General features: G+C 32.8%; 1 protein-coding gene across 4 annotated transcripts in view; it reads right to left on the bottom strand.

The window, feature by feature from the left end:
• The window catches only part of LOC129805841 (E3 ubiquitin-protein ligase Ubr3), a 76,783-nt gene that overhangs the window by 42,716 nt on the left and 8,099 nt on the right, over positions 1-25,968 (bottom strand). For all 4 annotated transcript variants that reach the window (XM_055854045.1, XM_055854043.1, XM_055854042.1 and 1 more), the window contains exons 3-4: positions 3,082-3,566; positions 162-425 (exon numbers count right to left, since the gene is read on the bottom strand). In XM_055854045.1, the coding sequence (XP_055710020.1) occupies positions 162-425; positions 3,082-3,566 (749 nt within the window). The remainder of the gene's footprint in view (positions 1-161; positions 426-3,081; positions 3,567-25,968) is intronic.

Here is a 25,968-nt window from a genome sequence, read left to right as displayed (position 1 = left end):
ATTTGGAACAAGTGTTTTTAACTTGTTGAAAGTCTTCTGTCACAACCATCATCATCATCATAAATCAAACGAAAATATTCTTTTTCTCCTTCAACAAAAAAAATAGGCAGGAATCTCTGTTTTGAGAAAAATTAAATAGAAAAAAAGAAAATTGTACTAACCTTGTAATCTTGATCTGGCAACATATTTAGCAGAAAACAAACAATATTCTGGGGAAATTCAAACTTGAATGTCCAGAAAATGAACTCCTGCAGGAGTGTTATATGTGCTATTGTCCTTCCAAGTGCCGGTAAATGCTCATATTCATCTGGTGGTTCCGGACTAGGAAATGCCTTAACAGCATCCTCATACTTCTTCTTGCTGGATGCTAAATATCTGCCGTATTTGTTGTCCGGAAATGGTGGTTCAACTAATTGCTTATACAGCTGCAGCAGGTTAAAAAAAAAAACGATCATTCATATAGAAAAATTACACAATAAAGTCAAACATATTAAAATAACTAAAAGAAAATGAAATAAGTATTAAAGATGTGATTGCTTTGAAACTATCGTGTTGTTGCAAAGTTCTGTGATTAATTTATAAACTACACGATATTGCTACATCTTATAGGGGTAATGCCACAATTAATCATATCATATTGATCATTATTCAGTTTCACAAATCTTTTAGGTGTTGTTGAGCTGATGGGAGAGTTTATTGCCTCGATTCTCACTTCAACAAAAAAAAAAAAGAAGAAGAGACAACGATTGCCAAAAATAATCCCACAATTTTTCTTTCACTCTTTCACACTCTAAATTTCCTACGACATTTAGACACAATAAAATCCATAGATTTTAATGGAAAATCTACAGTTTTATTTATTATAAAAAAAAACACAAATTGTGAAAAAAAAAGATATTTCAAAGTTGAAAAGCTATGGAATTTTTAGTTACATATTCATGCCTTATTTAGTCGATTTTTATAGCATTTTCTCCATTATTAAACCTTTTTGAAGTAAATACCCTCTTGAACAATTTTCAACTTCAAAATGGTTTTGTATAAGCATCTAAAAAAAAATCCAATAAATAATACGTGGTATCAGACTAGAGAATTTCACATTAAAATTCTAATGTGATTCACATTAATTGTTGCTGATATATGTGTCCTAATGTGCAATTTTCGTCAAGAGCTTTTAGAAATCGATTCATTTAGTGATGAAAAAGTGGACTCGAGTCACAAAAATTGGTTTAAATACATTAAAATAGCATAAATACGATTGATAATTAATGAGCAAATTAATGAGAATTGAGCAAATTTATGAGCAAAATTTGCTCATTAAATTTTCATCAGGTACTACTTTATTGCAGTCATTCGGGTAGTTTCAGCGCCACAATTTTCTCACCAATTTATTCGTGATTAAATTGTGATAAAAAGTAGTGCTAAAGGGACAGATAATCCTAACCGACTTATGTAGGTGAGATTCTTAATGTGAACTAACTCGGAATGCATGCAAATTCGATTTAGAGCTTAAGTTCGGGGACGCCATTCAGTTATATTGAATCAAATTCATGAAATTATACAAATTCTGTATTTAAACCAAATTATCATGGATTTGGATGGACTGACAGAAAAGTGATATATGGGTGAAATCTAGTCCAGAATGTTCTCAATAATTTTGCCGAAGAACATGATCTCATCGATTATTCAGAAGCCAAGATAAGCGAGGTTTTTTGTTTCTGAACTCGTTTTTTCGATTGTTTATTTGATGAACTTCAACTATATTAAAGAATTGTTGTATTTTGTGAGACTTTCCATTTAAAATCCTATTTTAAGTGTCTTGGTCGAGTAGAGGCAGTCAAATTGGCATCTGAGTGGTTTCAAAGCGTTATTGTGGGAAAAGTAACTTTTTCCCCAATTAAACGAAAAAAATCGGGAAGATAGCGTAGTCTGAGCGGAAAATTATGTGTGGACGAAATGTAGACACAAATGTCCTCTAGTCAAAATAATCATCATGATCGTTTAAGCAGGTGTCGAGATAATTGAGGTTATGTGATATTGAAATTATGGCTTTTCGACTGTGGCGACCCTGGTGTTGGTCCCACAAAGTTAAAATGTTTTAGAAAGTTGTAGTATTTTGTGAGATCTTTCATTTGAACTCTCACTCATCAAAATCGGTCAAATAGAACTGGAAATATGATGTTTTGAATTTCGTGAAATTTTACCCCTCATATCTCCGGTACTATTATAACTACAACAAACCTACGCCACTTTTTGGAAACTTCGGAGCTTAGACTACAACACTCTAAAATTTGATCAACTTGCATAATGGCATTTTTGAGCAAAATGAGTTTGAATTTTGATGAATTTTGACGCTATCGCAGCGCCACCTGTGGTAACTTTTAGAACTTTCACTTGAAAGTTCTCATGGAGACGATACCAGAAACACAAAATTTATGTCCAAATGTTAATTAGACATAAATTTAATAAAGTGACATTTCACGAGAGCTTTCCAAAACGTCCTCACTTTTTAATTTTTTTTTGGACCTTTATAGCTCGGGTCAGAGGGGTCAGGGGACCTTAAATTTGGTATTCATCGAAAGCTCTAAGACCCAGCTATAACATACTAAAATATTTTGTGAATCCTTATTGAGAAATTGCAAAATGTTCGTAAAATTTGTTCATAAATTTTTGTTTGCCAAAAATTTACAAACAAATGACAAAAAATTACGAACGTTTTTTATGAGTTTACGAACAAATTCTTAAGACTAAAAATCGATTATTTAAAGTTAAACTAAATTCAAATAAAAATATATTCACTTTAAAAAAAAATTCCTTCGATATTCCTTTATGTGCTCTGTATAGTGCAAAGAAATAAAGTAAAAGAATAGAAAAATTCTAATGGACTTTGCTGAGAATGGGTAGGCAGCAATGACCGATGGGAGATTGAAAGTGGAAAAAGAGAGCAAAAGAATATGTGGTTGAAGAACATATATGAAAATTGTATTGTGCATTATTATTATTAGCTCTATGAGGTTATTCTTTTTGTTGTTGTTGTTATTGTAACTACTTTTTTTTTATCCTATTATATATTATATTGGTTACCTCTGTATTAATTAATGCTCTGGTCATGACTCGCCGCATCAATTCGCCCATGTTGTTAAACTCCATTAACATACTGCAATATTCATCGCATTCATTGGCCGCCTTGCTGTAGCTGTAGGATGGTTCGGGAGCACGGATGTTGCCATTCTCCCGGAAATGCTGAAGCAACCGGAGAAGAAGACGCGGCATTATGGCCTCCGCCACAGACATCAAATCATCTGGGACGGGAGCATTGTTGGCACAGTAATTGATCCCATGATCCGTACAGAAGCCCTCAGCCTTCATCACGGACGTGTCTCCGCAGTCGCAAGCACCGCCTGCCTGCGACAGGAACATATTGAAGTCATGCGTCGAATGGTCGCCCTTCTTGAAGCACTCCCGGCATATTGACATGCACGGAGAAATGCCGCAGGTCCGACATCGATAGGCCACCACATGAGGGATCCACACCAGGCCACATTTGGCGTGATTATCGAAGCCACGGACTGAAACATCGGACAGAAAAAAACAAGGGTAAACACTGCCTTTGTAATTATTGCAAAAGAAAAAAATATATTGTGCGAGTTGCGTCTTCTTTCATCTGTCCCCCTCATAAAATCCACACTAACATTCATTGAGCAATTGTTTTCTATTTCAAAGATATGTTTTTAATTCAATTGTATTTTTTTGTGTATTTTTACAACGCATATTTGCATCATGTAAATTTGTAAGTCATACAAATTTAAATCAGAGTAAACTTCGGCTAATCTAAGAAGTTGCAAGTACAGTAGACTCTTCGATATCCAGCACTTCGATATCCGGGTGACAGCTGCCAAACACTGGCGGTTGATATATTCAAAATTATTTTCACTAAACATGAAGTTTGTCCAGAGTGAATTAAAGTATTATTAACATTGTATCGAAGTTTTTAATACATAATTGTGATAAAAAATGAAACATAAGCACACCATGAAGAAAATTCTCTTTTTCTTTGTCAGACAGAAAATAAATTCACACTGCACAAAATAGAAATACCGTTGATCATTCAAAAAACCTAAATGTCATTTTGTCCCCCAGTCAGCCGGATATCGAAGAGTCTACTGTAATAAAATATTGTAATTACATTTCTATATGGGAAAGTGGGGCATCTTTGAATTGGAGCACTTTTGAAATTGGACTTTTTCTCCTATTTTTAAATTGAACTGAACCTTACCACGATATAATTTAGTTTGACAAACCAACTGCAAAGATAAATTACATTAAGGTAAAGCTCAATTCCATTTAAAATTAGGTGAAAAATGTCCAATTTCAAAACTGCCCCAATTCAAAGATGCCCCAGTTCCCCTACAATCAAACTAATGATTAGACTAAATTCCCATTAGTTTCCCACTAAGCAGTCTCTCGGTTTAAGCCGTAAGGTTATCTAGGTCACACAAAGTTGTGACGTTTCATATTTCGTAAAATCACCCTTTAAAATTTTGAATGGGGGCAACTGGGGCACCACTGAACATCATAGATCCTAACATTGACATTATTTTTTAGCACAATAAATAAAAATTATTTTTCGTAAAATTTTGAGATTTTGATCAGAGCGATGCAACTTTATTTTCGTATCTTATAAGATAAGATGTCAAATTTTGAATTATAAGATTTTGGTATGCAAGATTAAGGTCTATGTGGTGAGTTTATTTGAACGAGACTACCATGCTAGCTATGAGTGTCATTTAGTTTTCGCGCTAATTTTTCTCTTTGGAAAGCAGAAGGCGGGAAGGAAAAAAAGTAGAAAAGTGGAAAATATTAAGTGAAAAAGTTCATTCTGAGGAAACGGTGACCAAAAGAAAATGCTTAAGATTCGTTTACTGGTGAGTAGTACTTCTTTGTGATCTATAAATCACAATGAAAAGTTAAGTTTAGGTTTTTCCTAATGTTCATTTCTTTACAGAATGAGAGATCTTCAGTCAGAAATCAGTGGAAAGTTAATATTAGCAGGAAGCATTTGTTGTCTTTGCAGAGAGTGACTTCCAAGTAAAGCTTGCACTCCCTTCATCAGAAATTCTTTCATAAAGACGAGTATGATGAACAAAACAGGAGAATCTGAGGTCACCGGAAAGATTGGATAAGAACTTTACATAACACCGGTGAAGAGGATGCTCCTGCAAAGATGATTCATTTTGAAGAATAATCTGTTAGGGATTGGACAAAAATTTCTTTGGAAGTCAGAAGATTGTATCAGGAATAGGATATAATTATGCAGTGCCGAAATGTGTAGTCTTTTTCGTCCCCAACGATGTCTTTGGATTATTCTGTATTTGGAAATGCGATCAGAAGATGCAGAAATATACTCACAACTTGCACCGATAGCACAATTACCAAGCTGAGGAAGAAAAAGCCTGAGATTGCGTTGAGAAAAATAATTAAAATAGTATTTTCAAAAAAATATATGTTTCATTTTTCAAGAAAAAATATTGTATTCTGACGAATTAAAGATTTCTCAACTTCAAATTAGTAAAATGAGTATTAAGAAAACCATTCCTTAAATTTTTCTCTCGAAAAACACCCATAAACAGACAATCTCGTACTTTGCGGCACCTCTGAAAGTGTCCAATAGTTATGAGACGTTTTGAGGTTGGAATTCATATTTTATAAAATTCACCACTCAGGGTTGCATCGCAAATCTCGTTCATATAAAATCTCGTTCTGAACAGAGCCTGTCAATAAAATTACGAGATTTGACATCTCGTTCATAAAGTTGCATCGCAAATCTCTTAAGTTAATAGACTAATAGACGAGATCTGTAAAGTTGCATCGCGCTGTTAGTCATTAATATATCAACACGAAATATGAAAATTGAAAGAATTAAATAAAATTTCTTTACAATATTCTTTGTACATGAAAAAATACAAGGGGTCCCTATCTAAATATTTAGTCACATTTTCGAGACAAAAAAAAAAAACGCGAATTCAGATCCAGTGATACAAATATGGAACTTGCATTCACGCAGGCGCTATCGTTGGAATAAGTTACTGATACGTCATTATGTATGCAAAATAATATTCAACACCATTTTTTTTAACCTATTTTATGCCCAACGCACAATAACTTTTGTTTGTAAACATGTTTTGAAAATTGCCTATGAGAGTGAGCGAGATAACTAGATCTAGGTTTCATTCACTCTCATTGAAATCTTAAAAACACGTTTAGAAAACAAATGTTATTGTACGTTGGGCATTATGCCCAACGTACAATAACTTTTGTTTAGTAAACATGTTTTTGACATTTCAATGAGAGCGAGTGAGATCTAGATCTAGCCATCTCGCTCATTCTCATGGGAAATTTTGAAAACATGTTTACAAACAAAAGTTATTGTGCGCTGGCCATTATGCCCAGCGCACAACAAATTTTGTTAGTAAACATGTTTTCAAAATTTTCTATAAGAGTGAGCGAGATAACTAGATCTAGGTTTCATTCACTCTCATTGAAATCTTAAAAACATGTTTACAAAACAAATGTTATTGTGCGTTGGGCATTATGCCTATTGCACAATAACTTTTATTTAGTAAACATGTTTTTGACATTTCAATGAGAGTGAATGAAACATAGATAGTCATCTCGCTCATTCTCATGCGAAATGTTGAAAATATGTTTACAAACAAAAGTTATTGTGCGCTGGGCATTATGATCAGCACAAAATAACTTTTGTTTGTGAACATCTTTTTGATGATAATTATTGTGAGAGTGAGTGAAATCTAGATCTAGGCATCTCGCTCTTTCTCACAGTTGTTGTGCGTTGGTTATTATTCCCAGCGCACAATAAGTTTTGTTTGTAAACATCTTTTCAAAATTTTCTTTGAAAGAGAGCAAGACGACTAGTTCTACATTTCATTTCTCATAGAGAACTTTGAAAACATGTTTACAAAACAAAAGTCATAGTGCGTTGGGCATTATGCTCCAACGATTAACCTTTTTACAACATATCAAAAGGTACTTATCGGAAACACACTTTTACTTTACAGCATTTAAATTTACATTTACTGCGTTTATTTACATAAACCTTCATAAGAAATGTTAATAAGAGAAGGCAATTCGTATAATTGACATTCAATGTATTGTCACTAATTACGAACCCCCTGTACAGAATATAATTCCACTGGGGATCACAAATTACTTTTTTGGGGTTCTGCGAGAGAGCAAACACTCTATTCAGACGATTTTGCAGAAATGATGTCACACTCTTTCTCCATTCGTCCGTCATCAGAGCTAAAGACCAAAATGGTTGCAGATAGATTACTTAGATACTTAAGGGGACTCCCCTATAAAACAATACTAGGACATACAAATGTGAGATTCATTTTTCAAAAAAAAACAAAAAAAATTAAAAAATCCTTCAGTTTACATAATATTTTATAAATAAATTAAGTAATTTTAATTGGTAATAAAAACATGAGATTTTTTTCTGTTCCATAAAATGTTTGGATATACCCTGGGTGTATGATAAAAAGCAAAAAATGCTTTAGTGACACAATTTTATATTTCCTGAGAAATTGAATTATTTTCACTTTATAGCATCATATAACCGAGGATATTAGCAATATGCGATAAGCAACATTTTTCTTAAATTCACGGTGTTTTTGAAATATCTACCCAAATTCACATCTTTCCCAGTTTCCCCTAAAATTAGGTATCTCATAATCGAGGAATCTGCCTACAAAGAAGGGTGGCAAAGTGTCCCAGTTTTTCGGAATATTTGAACTCGTGATTTTAGACGTTATGTCTCAAAAATGTTTACATATAATTTACCAGATTGAATCATTAAAAAGATCACCCTAAATATCTAAGGAGTAATACAAATAATTTTATGATAAAAGTTATTTATCGGTTATGAATCAATTTACTACCGGTTCATAGCAGATGGGAACCGGTTCAGGTGTGTCAGAAATTTCAAGACCTTTCCACCCAACCCAAACATTGAGCCCATTCGGTTGATAAAGGAGCTCTCTAGAGCTTTTTTAACCTTTGACCTTGAAAAAACGTTATTATAGGAATGATTCAATGGTATTTTCGTATATGGTCGAAATGTCTGCCTTGGCAACCTCTAAAACATCCAAAAATGAAAAACAAATTACACGACGCGTTTTCGAGCAATCTGAGGAAAAATGAGGGACAAATTAATGGTCCCAGAATCAACTTATGGAGGCCCCTGAAGGTCCCAAGTCTCTATCTATAACCGTTTGGGCACTAGACGTAGTAAGAGACGGGCAGACGGAAAAACAGCGTGACGTCAAAAAATTCGATACTTCAGATTTTCAACATTCTGTAAAGATATGATTCCTTAGGGGGTAAAGAAGTCGATACATATACATATACAACCACGGATTATCCGTGATATAACTCAAAACTGTGGAGTTCGAGCAGTGAAATGTAATTTTTAGATTAAGACTAGGGGAAAGTACTCTCCCTTCGAATGTTCATGCCTTCGAATAATGTGAATTTTCTTTCAGTTTTCCTAAGAGACTTACACATTTCTATTAAATATTATTTGGCTTATCATCAATTGTTGATAATTCCGTGATAATTTAGTGTAAACCTCTTACGAAAAACAAAAGATATTCACATTATTCGAAGGCATGATCGTTCGAAGGGAGAGCATTTTCCCCTACCTAAATATAAAGAAAAGTTACTAATAGCATCCAATTTCAATAAATTTCCTAAAATCACATATTTACTCATTTTTTTTCTTTGATTTTTCTCAGACATAATTTTCACTAAGCCTAAAACACATTTATGTTGTAAAGGTACAATAAAAGTACAAAAATGCATGAAGCATAAAAAGGTGGTCAAAAGTGAAATTTCTCCCATTTTTTCAACTTATCTTGGCAAAATTTTAACGGCCAAGTTTAGAGGGGAAAATATTCACAGAAAAGTGAATTGTATAGATATAAATAGGGTAAGGTGTCAAACTTCGGCATAATTGCATGCAAGCGCCAAAGTCTCAACTTTGAAATGTAATATTTTAATACAAATTGATTTTTTATTCCTTCTTCTTAAGGAGTGTTGCTTGGAACCTTGTAGGCAGTTTATCGTCTTTATTTACTCTACAAACATTCTTAATACATTTTAAAATGAATAAAAATGTAGACGTAGTTTTGGTGCCCTATTTCGGCCATCTTTACTCTCGTAGTTCCTTGCCCTTCGGGAGTTCTTCCAATGTCTTATTCATGTCATCTCGTTTGTCGAAGCTACACTTTTTTGTTATTCTTTTGCATTGTATAATCTCTAGAGTATGCAAAAACTAAAAATTCATGGAAATTCGAAGAACAAAAACGGTGGCCGGAATTGCAAGCTGACCGGAATTTGACACACTTACCCTAATAATTTTATAATAATAAATTTAAGCATAATAAAAAGGTAAATATAATTAAACACATGCCGCAAATGGTAAATTATGATATTGCGAATTATCTTTACCAAAAAGATTTTTTTTATTAATTCTGAGTTATTTACTGGTCAAAATGATTTTTTTTGTTCAAAATGGTATCATACTCAAACAAAAATATTCATCCTTTTTAAATTGCTAAATAATGTCTCGGCTAAATAAGGTAATGGAATCAATAATCTCATTGGAGCTCAGCAAGAAACTACGTTTAATTAGCCCAGTTTCATTTTTTCATGATTTTTCTTTAAATTTTGTGATAATTTACATTAAAACTAATTCAAAATTTTATAACAAAAGAAAAAAGAAAATTACATTAGGAAACGACATGTTGTAATATAAAGTTAAAGAATCGAGAACGCATGAGGTAACATAAGGAAATGGACAAAGAATCTATGGCAAAATACAAGACCAACAATCATACTGAAGATTCCACCATAATTGTCAATGAATATATTCGTGTAATCGCCCATTGAAATCCAAGAACCGTGACTAAATCTCTCTATCATTCTCTTTCTGACTGCATTTTTCCAACATCATTACTCTCTTCATTTGCTTCATGGTCCCCCTCCTCACCCTTCTATACCATTCTTATTTGAATAATTGTGTGACCAAGTGATCGATGGAACATTTTCACATTCAATAAAACACATTTTTTCAATTATGTCTTCTTTATAAACAAAATTCACCTCTTTTTTTTCTTGTAGTTTTGCTTTAAAACGTTAAGCAAAAATGGATTTAAAAAAAATACCTTTTAATAATGTTTACACAAGAGGAAATTTAATAAATTTACTAGACATTTCTTAGCAACTTGATTTCTAAGTCTACCTTTCAATCAATAGGAAGAATTTGCATTTACCTTAAACTGGTAGAAAATTATGTTTAGTATTGAAGTATGCCTAATTAATCTCAGCAATTAATAGAAATATATGGCATATAAATCAACATTTCTACTTTTATATTCATTAAAATTATATTAAAATCTTGAAAGTTTTGTGCGTGTATAAGAAGATTATAGTAAATGCATGCGTATTCACAAATAAAATTATACTTCCGACATAGAAGCATCTTATACTTCATTCATATTTAATAAATTATAAAAAAAAACTTCTCAGATAAAAACTGAATCTTTTTTGCAAAACATTTATTATAACTGGAGTAGAAATAATTTTGAAATTTTCCAATTAATATTTTGCTATGAATCAAATCAATTGCAGCGTGATTTGTATTCTGCATATTCAAGAAAATCACTATGCAGATTTAAAAATTATGATAAAATATTGCTAAAAGCATGATTAACAGAAAAATAGATACCAAAGCATTGCGGCTTTACGCGGAATACTCAAATTTATGACTTCACTGTCATGCCAACAAAATAGGTTTCGTATTCACTTTTGGAATTAGTAAGTTGTTTAGCTCTCCAATATATTCATAAAATATAATGCAGTGTGTTCACTAATTCGATAATTTAGCAAAGTTTCCCCCAAACCGTTATTTTTTATCGTTGAGGGACTCAGCACTGATACGAATCAATGAATAAATCACAAACAAAATTTTCCTAAGACTACGTAGAAATGAGAGGATTGAATTTATTTATCTTGAATTTCTTTCTTTGAGGGTAAAAATCATTTAAGTATAGTTCATTGTCGAGTTAAAGTCGGCACAAATTTGATCAGAATTCAAACACCTTTTAAATGATTGGATTTCGGTCAAAATCCTGAAAGCCAAAGTCCCGAACGCCAAAACCTTCTATCTTGAAAAAGCCAAAATCTCGGACGCCAAAATCCTGAAAGACAAAGACCCGAAGGACATAGTCTCGAACGACATACTCGTAAAAACTAATATCCCGAAAAACCAAAACCCCGAAAGCCAAAATTCCAAACGCCAAAATCCCGAGCGCAAAAATCGCGAAAAGTCAAAATCCCTAAAGCCAAAATCTCGAACGCCAAAATCCTGAATAGGCCAAAATCCCGAATGCCAAAATCCAAGAAACATCAAAATCCCGAAAGCCAATATCGCGAAAACAAATATCCTGAAAACCCAAAATCTTCCCGAAAAGCCAAAATCTTTAAAGTCAAAATTCTAAAAACGCGCAAAAACCGCGAAAAGCAAAAATACCGAAAGCCAAAATCTCGGACGGCAAAATCCTGAAAAGGGCTACAATCCCCCAAACATCAAAATCCCGAAAACAAAAATCCTGAAAACCGAAAATCCCCCCGAAAAGCCAAAATCCTTTAAGCCAAAATTCCAAACGCCAAAATCCCGAACGCAAGAAGCAAAAATCCAGAAAGTCAAAATCTCGGACACCAAAATCCTGAATATCAAAATCCGAATGCCAAAATCCCTAAAGCCAAAATCCCCCTAACATCAAAATCCCGAAAGCCAAAATCGCGAAAACAAAAATCCTGAAAACCCAAAATCCTCCCGAAAAGCCAAAATCCTTAAAGCCAAAATCCCGAGCGCAAAAATTGCGAAAAGGCAAAATCTCGAAAGCCAAAATCTCGAAAGCCAAAATCTCAAACGCCAAAATCCTGAAAAGGTCAAAATCCTGAATGCCAGAATCCCTAAAGCCAAAATCCCCGAAACATCAAAATCCCGAAAGCCAAAATCGCGAAAACAAAAATCGCGAAAACAAAAATCCTGAAAACCCAAAATCCTCCCGAAAAGCCAAAATCCTTAAAGTCAAAATTCCAAACGCCAAAATCTCGAGCGCAAAAATCCCGAAAGCCAAAATCTCGGACGCCAAAATCCTGAATATCAAAATCCGAATGCCAAAATCCCTAAAACCAAAATCCCCCTAACAGAAAAATCCCGAAAGCCAAAATTGCGAAAACAAAAATCCTGAAAACCCACAATCCTCTCGAAAAGCCAAAATCCTTAAAGCCAAAATCCCGAGCGCAAAAATCGCGAAAAGCCAAAATCCCGAATGCCAAAAATTCTTAAAACTGAATTCTTAAAAGTGTACATTGCTTGTTGGAGGCAAAGGAAAATTTTCAATGTTTTGGAAAATTATCCTACATATTATTCTCCGTATAATTTTGTCTCTTTCAATATATTGACCATTTGAGATTTCGTTTTTTGGGATTTTGGCTTTCCGGAATTTTGCCTTTCGAGATCTTGGCTTCCGGAATATTGACGGTAGAAACTAAAAAGATAACCAAAAATAGATAGGGAGCAATACAATTGAATTTTGGATGAAGTTCGTTTTTTGGTTTTTCCAATTCATAACTGATTGGTACTGGTTATTACTTAACAAATTCCAAGACCTTTTGAATGAACCCAAATATGACCCCATTTGGTTGAGGAATATTCTCTGTAGAGCCTTTTTTGTCTTTGTAAATTGTCATCATGAAGAATTATACGATCGTATTTTCGAATATAGGCAAAAGTCAAACTGATCAATTACTAAAACATATTTAAGAATTAAATTTGTTGACAAAAATCATCTCCAAAAATTAAAGGAATTTTTTAGTGAACATTTTGAGTCCCTCGGTAAAATTTGATGAGTAAAATGCATGAAGCATAGAAAGATGGTCAAAAGTGAAATTTCTCCTGACTTTTCTCCACACATCCATTGTCAAAATTTGATGGAAACCTTAGAAGAAATAAAATATATGCACAGAAAAAGTAAAACTAACCGGCTTATGTAGGTGAGATTCTTAACGTGAGCTAACTCGGAGTGCATGCAAATTCGATTTAGAGCTGAAGTTGGGAGACGCCATTCAGTTATCTTGAATAAAATACGTGAAATTATACAAATTTTGTATTTAAACCAAAATATCAAGGATTTGGATGAACTGACAGAAAAGTGTTATATGGGTGAAATGTAGACCAGAATGTTCTCTATAATTTTTCCATAGAACATGATCTCATCGATTACTCAGAAGTCAAGATAATCGAGGTTTTTTGTTTCTTAACTCGTTTTTTCATCCATCAGAGTGCCCCAAGTAGTCATTTGTTGAACTTCAACTATATCAAAGAATTGTTGTATTTTGCGGGACTTTCCATTTAAACCCCTATTTTAAGTGTCTTGGTGGAGTAGAGGCAGTCAAATTGGCATCTGAGTGATTTCAAAGCGTTATTATGGGAAAAATCAATTTTTTCACACTTAAACGGCAAAATCGGAGTGATAGCGTAGTCTGACCGGAAAATGATGTATGGACGAAATGTAGAGACAAATGTCCTCTACAATTATGTCGAAGTAATCATCAAAATCGGTTCAGCGACAGTCGAGATAATTGAGGTTATGTGATATTGAAATTGGTTTTTCGACTGTGGCGCCCCTGGTGTTGGTCCCACGAAGTTCAAATGTTCTAGAAAGTTGTAGTATTTGGTGAGATCTTTCGTTTAAGCCCTCATTCATCAAAATCAGTCACATAGAACCGGAGATATGATTTTTTGAATTTTGTGAACTTTGACCCCTCATATCTCCGGTTCTATTGAAACCACAGCGCACATACGCACCATTTTGGAAACGTCCTAGACTGGACTACAACATACTAAAATTTCATTAACTTGCACAATGCCGTTTTTGAGAAAAGTGACTTTGAATTTCGATGAATTTTGACGCTATCACAGCGCCACCTGTAGTGACTTTTTGAACTTCCATCTGAAAGTGCTCATCGAGACGAAACCAAAAAGGTAAAATTTATGTCGATATGTTAATTAGAACCGGAGATAGAGGCCGGTCAATGTTCGAACTTTGACCCCTTATAGCTCGGGTCAGGGGTTATGGATCGACTTAAGGTTTTTTTTGTTTGATAGGTATAATCAACGGCTACAACATACTAAAATTTCAGCCGGATTGCATAAGGAATTTTTGAGTTATTTAACTTTTAAGATTTAAAAATCTTCTTTTTAATAATAGCGCCCCGAGCGGTGGTTTTATGAACTTGCGATGTTAGAAGAGGAAGTGGCATTTCATGAGAGCTTTCCAAAAAGCCCTCATTTTTTAAATTCTGACAATTAGAACCGGAGTTATGGCCATTTTAAGAAAATTTTTTTGGACCCTTATAGCTCGGGTCAGGGGGGTCGGGGGACCTTAAGTTTGGTATTGATGGAAAGCTCTAAGGCCCAGCTATAACATACTAAAATTTGAGACCGCTCGATGCCATAGGGCCGGAGCTATTGAGAAAACAAAAAAAGGGGGGTCTTCAAAATGGCGGAAGGAGGGGTGGGGGGTGGGGGGTCAATGCACCAAGTTGCAATTTTCATACGATATTTAACCTTTGCCGGAAACCGCAAGTCGATATCTTTTTTAGTTTAGGAGCTATTAAGCTCCAAAGAGCGGCCGGACGGCCGGCCGGCCGGGAACGTAACTTAGCCCCCCATATATTCGTGATCAGGAAGTGGCGAAACACATTTTGGCCAAGTTTGAGCGCGATCGGAGGACATGAAATTTTGTTAGGATTATAGTAGGTGAGATTGTTAAGAATCTCACCTAATAAATAAATAAATTGCGCATAAAATTAGCACATTGAGAGGTCTTCCGTGACCATTTTCATACATAATTAATTTTCTAAAATCTACAATTCAGAACATTGTACGTTCATCATTCCCTCCTCTTCACGCTAACACGGAAATAACCGCAGACAGATAAAGGTCAGTTTTCTGACATCTTTCAGGTTAAGCTGCAATTCTTTTTTTTTAAATGCCATTTACTAAGGATATCACCCTAGAAATCTCATTTGAACAATTTTTCATTCAATATCTTTCTACTTGTAGAAAAATTAAAAGAAAAACCAAAATATATACTACAAGAGTAAAGAGTAAAAAGAGCCACATAAAACAACCAATATATAATATTGGATTTTTGCTTCTCTTTGCAAATGTGAGTGAGATGAATAAAGAAAAGAGAGAGACAGTGGGATTCTCAAAAAAAAAAGAAACAAAAAAAGAAACAAAAAAAGAAACAAAAAAATTCTCCAAATATTCATTTTCGGGTTGGGAGTTTAACGAACCCTATTTGTTTCTCTTTTTCCGTCCTACAATATTCTCAACACATATGTGAGAAGCAATTGGTAAAAACATTCATTTTTAAAAAAGAAATAAAATGACAAATTGGGAAGTACCAATCAATTTCACCTTCTGCACTTTTTCCTTTTTATCTGTTCTTTTTATTTCAACCGCACAATTCATTTTGTTTCACCAAAAAGGCAATGTGCTAAAAATAATCTTTGCGTTCGACCACCTCCAAAAACTTTGCGAATTTCCGTGATTTCGTGATCTCTGGAAAATCAATTGCACGCTCTGGAGAAACCGGAAGTACAGTATATAGACAACAGTCCCATTTTTCGTCTATACCGTGCTCTTTTAATCTTTTTTCCTTTTATCTCCCCATTAGTTTCTTATTATTTTTATTATTATTATTTTTTTTTTATCTGGTTAATAGAAACTATATAGCATTAACTTCTTGTGAAATTCACCTGCTCCATGCTGATATACTCATCGACTCCATCTCACTCACTCATTCGCACTCTTGATTTTTTGTGTGAGTGACCTTGCCAAGGTATATAACATATTTTAAAGTGAAGAAAAATCACAGATTTTTTTCTTAGATGGACTTAATATATCGTGCCCTGCTCATTAGAGCTCATTGTCTTTCGTTTGGAGCCATTTTTAGTGGAGTTTTGCTTCAAAAAAAATTTTTTTAGTGACATTTGAAGCATTTCATGATTTTGGCTACGAAAAAACTAACAAAGTTGAATAAGCTTTAAACTTCGAGAACATTGTCCTATAAACAAGAGTGATGAACTATTAAAAGTAGAATCCATGAATGCAATTCGAGATTTTTGTATTGTTGATTAATTAATTTGATATAATCTAAAAAGGATTCGATTTCTTACACAAATAAAAAATGCGAGGAATTGAAATAGGGTAAAGTGGTTACAAGTTTGACAGGGCTTTTTCTTGATAAATTTAGTAACTTCATTTTTATTTGTTTATTTTTAATACTTTATGCCCAACGCACAATAACTTTTGTTATGTAAACATGTTTTTGACATTTCAGTGAAAGTGAGTAATATCTAGATCTAGTCATCTCGCTCACTCTCATAGGCAATTTTGAAAACATGTAAACAAACAAGAGTTATTGTGCTCTGAGCATTAGTTTTATAATTTGGTTCCTTATCCTTAAAAACAAATTTTGTAATGTTTTTATCAAGAAAACAGCCATGCCCAACTTGTACCGGCAAATTGTCCAACTTGTAACACTATGTCCAAGTTATATCACTTTACCCTAAAAGCTATATTTATATTAGGACAACTGCCTAATGCCCAACGCACAATAAATTTTGTTTAGTAAACGTGTTTTTGACATTTCAATGAGAGTGAGTGAGATCTAGATCTAGTCATCTCGCTCATTCTAATGGGAAATTTTGAAAACATGTTTACAAACAAAAGTTATTGTGCACTGGTCATAATAAGTAAGTCTTTAGTCGAAAGAAGTACTTAGTAAAAATACATTCATGTTCTTAAAACAAACTACTTAATGAAGGACTTTTACAAAGAACTTTAATAAGTACTTAATGCTAAGTAATCTTGATTTCGCTATTCTTGAAAAAGTCCTGATGTTTATCTCATTTTCATACAATTTTTAAATAAATAAATCTTCCACAACTCTTTAAAATTAAGTGATTGACATTTAAAATTTTCGCATATAGATTTTTGCTGAGTAAATTTTGAAAACTTTTGTATTTTGGGACAATGCTGTAGTACACAAAAATATTTCGTAAAATTGTTTGTAAATGTTTGTTAATTCCCGCTGAGGACTTACAAAATGCTCGTAAATTGTATAACTCACATAAAAATTCGTAAAGGTATGTACACTGAGAGAAATTCGAAAAAGTTAAAATAACATTCCGGAAATGTTTATTTTATCCTGCAGTATTAATCCGAAATCGGTGTAAATATTATGCTTTTTAGGTGTATTAGGGGTTAAAGTTACCCTTTTTCATGTTAATTTTACTCTTAAAAAACTGTAAAATTAACATTAAAAAATGTTAATATATTTTTACACCTAAAAAGTGTTAAAGTTATGAGGAAAAAAGTTAATCGCACCCCCGTTTTTTTCTCAGTGTACCTTTTCACAAACATTGTTCGTAACATGACCATTTGACAAGTATTCTTTGTTCTTTTACAAACATTTGTTTGTCTGACAAAAAATTACGAACAAATAACAAAATTTTACGAATATTTTTTGTGTGTATACGAACATTTACGAACAAATGTTTGCAAAAGAACAAAAAATGTTCGTCAAGTGATCATGTTACGAACAATATTTATGCAAAAAAAAAAACAATTTCATTACGAATTATTTAGTGGGTTACACGATTTACAAGCAAGTCCCCAAAAGAAATTCTTAAAATTTCACGAACAATTTTACGAAATATATTATTCTGCGTAGAGAGAAACTAGGGTTAAGTGTGACAAGTTGAAAATTTCAAAATGTCAAATCCTTCAAGATGATGTCCAAGATTTGTCGAGATATCAAAAGAAAAAATTTCCTGTCTAACTTGTATCCGCGAAATTGTCCAACTTGTAACACTACTGTCCAATTTGTATCACTTTACCCTAATCAGTGTTTCCTGAATTAATTATATTATATTTGCATGGAGATTTAATGGACTTCTTCAAAAAGTCACTTAATCACAATTTTAATTATAATTCTGTAATACAAAAATAAATTTAAAAAAATATATTGAGGTTGTTTATTTAACTTCCTAAGGAAATATTAGCTAAAAATTTCAGAATGCAAAACAAATTTCTCTTGATCTTGCAACCTTATATCACACCCCTTTTCATTAATGATGTCCAGTTTTTGCATTCAGCAATGTTAATAAGGAAATTATTTAATATATTTAAAGGACAATTTACTGTCATAAAACTGCAGTCATAGCAAAGGAATGTTGCTTATAATCTCCTATAAAACATTTGATACTTGTAAAGAAAAAAAAGATTGTTGGAAATGGGAGACTAATGGGAGGAATCGTGTTAACTTACTTAGTGCTTACCCAATAAAAAATAATAATTAGAGATATTTGAATTTGCACCAAGAATATCAAAAATTTACGTACATGCTGCTTTCAGCATGACCGATAAATAATAATAAAATATAAGGTAAAGTGCCTTCAAGTCGACCGGTTCCTCAATTTGACCGGTAGAGTTATTTATTCAATTTATTTATATTTGCACTAATATTTGGCGTATGATTAAACATTAATAGGTCAATTATTCCATAAATAAATACGAATCAGTGTCAGTTTTATAGAAATTCACTTTATAGAAAGAAATCAAACAAAATAACATACTCCCTCCGTTCCGAAATAAGTCGTACGTTTGGGAAAAATTCTTGTTCCGAAATAAGTCATACGTTTGGGAAAAAATGGGATTAAGAGAAAGTTTGTTGATAAATGTTTTGTGTATCAACACTTATCTCTTGTAAAGAACTATTGCTAATGTCCAGTACTAAAATTGAAGTCCAGTCTTGATGGTATGCTAAGGAACGAATGTCTTAAAAATGTCTTATTTTTGGCGTTTTATTTTCAATCTAAAATAGGTGCAGAATGGTGAGAGATACAGACTTGGGACCTTCGGGGGACCCCCCAATAAGTTGACCCTGGGACCATTAATATGTCCTTTATTTTGCCCCCACTGCTCCCCTTCCCCTCCAAAATCTTCTTTTTGGGATTGCTCGGAAACACGTCGTGCGATTTCTCTTTTTCAGTTCTGGATATGTTTTACAGAACTATATAAATAATGGTCCCAGGGTCAACTTATGGGGGGTCCGCTGAAGGTCCCAAGTCCCTATCTCTCACCATTTTGCATCCAGATATTCAAACACATTAAAAAAACATGTTCTTTTTATTGCTCATTCTGCAAAGTTTGAGATATAAAAAATGTCATATCGGAAATAACTGTTGAATTCTACTTGTGTATACTAATAATTTAGAACAAATTCTAGACTGTAATGTTAATCACAGTCCATCTTGTAGTAATTAACTATCTACCGGAGCTATTTGAAAAAAACGCGAAAAATGGACGACTTCAACGTATCGATTCCTCAACTTACCATCGTGATAGCATCCCCATATTATCCCTGAACATGGAGGATAGTTCATACATATGATATTTACAAATAACAAAAACATTCTCTGAAACCATTCCATAATCCCTAATTTTTCGCCAAACGTACGACTTATTTCGGAACGGAGGGAGTATTAAATAGTCATAAAATAAACTGATAACAACCCCAGCAACATTTTATTACTAAATTAGAAACTTAAAAGCAGTAATTTTTACGTAACACTGCAATCACATTAGATTTTTTTAAATTAAATTTAAATTAAATTACTCAATAAGAGCTTGAGTACATATTACGTGATTTTTTTCTAGCAAAGAGACATTTACAAGAAATTTGCTCGAGTCAAAATACCTCTTATAAACCACTTATCTTTCATCTAAAATAATACCCAAACACAAAAGAGCTGGAGGTAAAGAAATAGCTCCTGCAGACTATCACACGGTTTTGTTGAAAATTCAAATGAAGTCGTCCTTACTAGAGATTGTCTGACACAACAATTTCTCTACATGAGTTTGGAGCATCTTACCGAATTATTCCCGATTACTTGGATCTCACTTTAACTGTAGGGGAGACTGGGGAAAAGTCACAAATCGAAAATTTCAAAATTCAATATCTTACAAGATAAATAAGATAGCGGCTTAAATTTTTTCCATAGATAACAGCCATAAGTCTTCTTCAATGTCGTAAGTTTGTTAAAATTCGAACAGGGAATTTAGAAAATAAAAAAAATATATCGAAATTTTTAGCCCTATTTTTGAAATATTTTCCGTGCAGAAGATATCAATTATTAGCTACTTATTTTAAATTTGACGCACTGGTGAATATTTCCCAAATTATCTGGATATTCTTTGAATACGAAATCGCTATCTATTTTAGAATTTTACAAAGATTCTTTTCCCCAGAAATCCTTTTATTAAAAACAACCACTTGGGGTAAAAAGTAACAAAAACCGAAACAATTTCTGATGTCCCATGGTGAAATGAAACGTCAATGCTATGTATCGCCGCTTGTTGTTTGCATTGGTCAAACGATTTGCAGTCTTGTGTGTGTTTTTTTGTAAAATAGCTTAAAATGCGCTTTTTTTCGCTCAGATAGAGAAAACGGTGTTTTACAAAGGTGTAGAAGAATAAATTTCCTATGAAAATATGTAATCTAGGTATTTTACTTAAATTTACGGAATCCCATAATAAAGCGAATCAAAATGTGATAGTATCTTATGCCTGATACTATTTGCCCCAGCATTTTTGAGAATGATCACAAAATTACCTTTTAGAAAACGGCTCGATAAATATATTTTCTTACAAAATAGAAGAAAATGACTTTCACAGAGTTGTAGAGCGGTAAATTTTCTATAAAACTGTGCTAATTAGAAATTTTGGAGGTGCTCGGGTAGCTTGTAAAAAAATAAAATATCCGTTTTGTGACTTTTTGCCCCAGTCTCCCCTACTAACTTAATTTTTTTTGTCCACAAATAAAACTAATTAAGGCAAAGTATCCTGTCGGCAGGTTCCTCAACTTGGCCAGTGGGATTATTTATTCAATTCCTTTGGATTTGCTATAATATGGTCTAACCAGTCTAACATTATAAGGCCTAATAAATATTATACATAATGCAAATCAGTAAAAATTTCATTGAAACTGACTACAAAACGTAAAAAAAAATGATTAAATAATTCCACCGGCCAACTTGAGGGCACTTTACCTTACGAATAAATAAATTTAATGAGAACAATTTGGCTCAAAAGATTATGTGTTTCTAGCTGTAAGAAAATTGCTGAACTTAATGATCAATTTCAACAAATTAATTTGCTGAATTCAAAATAATGAGCAGTCACATTAATGCTAGTTTGCCTATCATATTTTAATGTATTTTTGTAGATCTAGTATTACATTTTGCTAATAAATTAGTGAAAATCTTTCAGTCGTTCAACTGACTTTTAACATAAATAAACCAATAGAAACAACAAAAAATATAAGAAAAATTTGGTTTTATTTTAATTTGAATAATCCTAGTGTAATAGCAGTGACAGTTTGTTCTAAAGAATTTTTGAAAAATATTTATGGGGAATCTAAAAAAGTTAATAAATATTGAAATACCGCTAGGATAAATTAAGCTAATTAAAAAATCTGCTCCAAATGGAAATTTTTCGCTACTCCAAATGGAAACGTCATTGTTTTCACGATAAATTCAGTACTAAATTATTGTATTTACAATATTTTCTATACCACAGTTTCATTATTTAGTTAAATTTTCACCAAATACAGCGAAAATCCATTCATATTCACAAATTTTTATTTGTTAATTTCTCAGAAAAACTAAAAGTGTACCTTTTCACCATCAAATACAGTAGACTCTCGCTAATTCGGCTCTTTTAAGATCGGGCTACTTTATAATTCGGACAGCAGTTAAATTCGAAAAATGTTTGTTGACATTTTTCAAGTTCGATTATGATTATCAAATGAAGCAAATTTGCTCAAATTTGTCATAATTTGTCATGATGTGATTTTGCATTATTAAGAGGTTTTCATGAAATTTATAATAGCAATTAGCATGTAAACTCAATATGAGTATGCAGATGAACAAAAAATTGTTGCATTTCAAACAATTTGTTGCCCGAATTTGTCTCTAATTCGGTTGACATTTCTGTCCCAAATGCCCGAATTTGGGAGAGTCTACTGTATTTCATCGATCGACCATGTTTTCCAATGAAAAACACAATGAGGTGATTGTTGTTTATTCGTTTTGTTTAACATTTATGTCATATTTCTGGCTAATTTTAGTTAAATTAAGTGCTAACCTTTATTGTTAACGGTACGTGAAGTTTTCAAATGAACTAAATGCCTATTTCGTGAACAAAAAGGGTTTTTCTGAAGTGTCTGCAAATGATTCAATTGGAAACTCGGGAAATATGATATTTTTGGAGATTTTCTTATTGTTTTAGATGGGAAAGGAGAAAAGACAAGGAATAAGAACAAATCCTGCACTCAGGAGCAACTCAACAAGGTTTTGGAAGACTTTCGTCGCGGTTTCACTTACACTGTTTGTCTCCAATTAGAAACTTTTCTTGTCTCCATTTGGATTAATTTGTTTCGAATAGAAGCATTTTACAGTCGCGTATTTTTCTTGTATTTAAATAAAAAGTTTTCAAATTATATCTAAAGAATTTTCACTAAACAGTAACTTTCTAGAAGAGCCAAGGAGCAAATTTATGTAATTCTCTTCAGAAAAAATATGAACTTAATGTGTTGAATCTTCTGTCAAAGTTAAAGCATCTGGAGATGGTTTTGAATTAGGACATTTACCCTACTTCATGATTTTTCTAATGATGCTCTTTAGACGAATAAAATTGAATATTGTTTTTATAAATTGTTTTTTTTTATGATTTTGTGATAAAAATTATTCAGAAATGGCGACAAGCAAAACTTATTTTGACACGTATCTGTTGTCGATAAACTTGTTAATGTTAGTATACTATATACAGTCACAAAGTATATGAATAATTTTATTGAAAAAAAAAACTATGTACTACAAAGTTCCTGTTTTAGAAAATCACAGCAATAAGATAAGATGAGGTAATTTGGAACTGTGAGATTTACTAAGAGTTCGAAATGGAAAAAAGGGAAAATCAACGAAAAGCTACTCTTGAATGTAAAGTCTTATACTTCTTCGTTGTTTTCATTTTCTCTTTCGTCATCTGAGACAGTGAGAACCCCACCTGACCTTAACTCCCTTAATTAATGAGGTTTATGAAATAATTCTAGAAAATATTGACTTACGAGGGGGTCAACTAAAGTCGAAAGTCGGTATCTCATACCGTATCGACACTATTTCAAAAAATAAATACATAAAGTGGAACAACGAAATATGAGCAATTTCTTAGAGATAGAAATTTAAAGTATTAAATGTAAATGAAGTCTCTTTGTCAAAAAGGGGCAGATAGCTTTGACTAGACAAAAAATCTTAAATACTTAGCAAATAGACAATATTTTAAAAAAATAATAGGGTAATGTTGAGCAGGATTTAATTTGAAATTTTAAGAAATCTTCACTGTTTGAGATGGGTAAAGGAAAAAGATTACAAAGAAGTGCTCTCCTCTTCTTTGCTCTTCTTTTTCTTCTTTCCCATGGTCTTTTTTCCTCTCTGCTAATCTGAAACAATCAGCAAATCTCTAAATTCAAAATTATATTTCGTTGAAAAATGCCTCATTGTACCCTATTGATAATTGTTTTAGTTTTAAATTACAAGTAATCTATTTTTTCTTATTAGTTTTGTTTAAAGGTTGAAGTCTAAAAATATCTTTCAAAAAATAAAGAAATAAAGCATATACCAGTCCAAATTTTACATTTTTTTATTGTTCAAATATTATTTAAAGTCAATTATGATCTTTAACTAATTATTTGACTATATTATTAAATATTATGCTTCTGTTTTCCTCTTCGTCACAATTACATCATTTTTCAAAATTAACTTCATCTTAAACACCCAAAAGATATCCAAAACCAATTGACCTCCAAAAAAATAATAATAATAAAACTTGCCGCATTTTTGCATGCATACGCAATAGTGTAAAAAAATATTTAAGCAATGGTTCAAACAATAAAATAACCACGAAACGTGGAGAATATGTGTGGAAAAGAGTGTAAATTGCTTTTGGTATTCATCTCTATTGCCATCGAAGCTCAATCAATCCCAATAAAAGTCATATACAATGATGTGAAATAATCTACTTTGGGAGAGAAAAGAGGGAGGACAAAATAATAATAATAATAATAACATACGATGAGAGGTAAAACTTGCGGAATTTCAAATACATTTTATCACTTGTTACAAACTCATGGGGCTCTCCTCTCTTATAATGCTCTCTTGAGAAAGCATAAGAATGTATACGAGGAAGAGAGACAGATTGTGAGAAGAAGTCTCATAAAATCAGATGCTGATCGACAGTTTATTGAACTTCCAAGTTGTGGATCGCACTGCTGATGGACATAACCTTATTTTCTTTATACTGCCCTATGGCAGAATTTCCCTTGAATTTGCTTGCCATTTCCCATTTTTAGATTCGAAAATACCCCGCATAAAATCTTTATCCTTTTATCTTTAAGAAATAAATCTTTTAAAGGAAAAAACTTCTTCAGCTTCTTTTGGATGTACGGAGAAGGAGAAATCATTAGTTGTAGCTTTCCCCAAGAGGAATTGTAAAATGTTTCATATTTGACCTCTGGTTACAGAGTGTTTGATGTTTGAAGATCATGGACAACACCGAAGGCACCGACACCGACACATAAGTTATGTTTATCACTTTACAAGAGATTTATTGGGTGCAATCGGGTGAATGAAAGAAACTGTCGGTGGAACTTTTAATCCTTCTGGATTGATCAATTGACCTCAATTATTATTTTAGAATTGCCTTCCAAAATAATCTTCTCGTTTTAGAATGAAAAATATTCTAAAAACTTAAATATTGGCATTAATTTTGATTTAAAATCAGAAAACTGTGAGCATCCTAATAAAGTAGATTTTTGATTCAAGTACCCTTTTAGGGACATTTGGAACATACTCATAAAAGGATCTCTCAAGATCACTTTGCGTAAAATTTGCAGAGACATGCCGATGAGTTGATGAAGATCTAATTTGATGGGGATTCTCTCTGGTTCACCGTCAAATTAGAAGGCAAAAATACGCGACGACGGTCAGAAAGAGAGGGAATGGAGTGGAGGAAAAGAGCCAGAAAGCTATATGGTAGAGGTTCAGTGACCTTCCCCATTTAATTAGTAAATAAATGTGAATCTACACACGTGCTACTGCTTCCACATCTCTTGCATGGCTGTGCTCTTCTTTTTTTTTCTCCTTTGTACCTCAATACACCAGTATGACCAAGAGGTGGATGAAAGAGAGATTTTCTCAATGGAATCTCCCTTATCTTCCGATTGATTTTTACTCGACTGAAACAATTGCAGTGAAATTGATGGAGGGGACAGGTGCCTGTGTTATGCCAAGTTTCCGCATTCACTTGTTCGTAACCTTTTGGGGAATTCGCGCATTCCGACTATAAACAGTCAACGACAGAAATGACCTTTTTGATAAATGCAAATTATCCTGAACAGACAATTTAAATGGCCTTATATAGAAATTATTACTAAATAAGTCCTTTACTAAGGAGAAATTTAAAAAAAACACCCTTCAGCTAAAGGCCAAACGTTTATAGACAGAGACTTGGGATCTTTAACCCTTTAAGGACGAGAGGATCAAAAACCGGGGGTCAGAAAAAACCACTTTTTCTGACTTTTTAGAGCAAAACATAAATTTATGAGGTCGTAGGAAAAATTTCATTTTTGGGTCACCGGTGGCCCAATCGTTTTTAAAGGGTTAAGGGACCTTCTTATCAGTCGACTCAAG

The sequence above is a fragment of the Phlebotomus papatasi genome, chromosome 3 (genome assembly GCF_024763615.1).
Source record: "Phlebotomus papatasi isolate M1 chromosome 3, Ppap_2.1, whole genome shotgun sequence".
NCBI classification, from domain to species: Eukaryota; Metazoa; Arthropoda; class Insecta; order Diptera; family Psychodidae; genus Phlebotomus; species Phlebotomus papatasi.
This window is presented reverse-complemented; position numbering and strand designations above follow the sequence as displayed.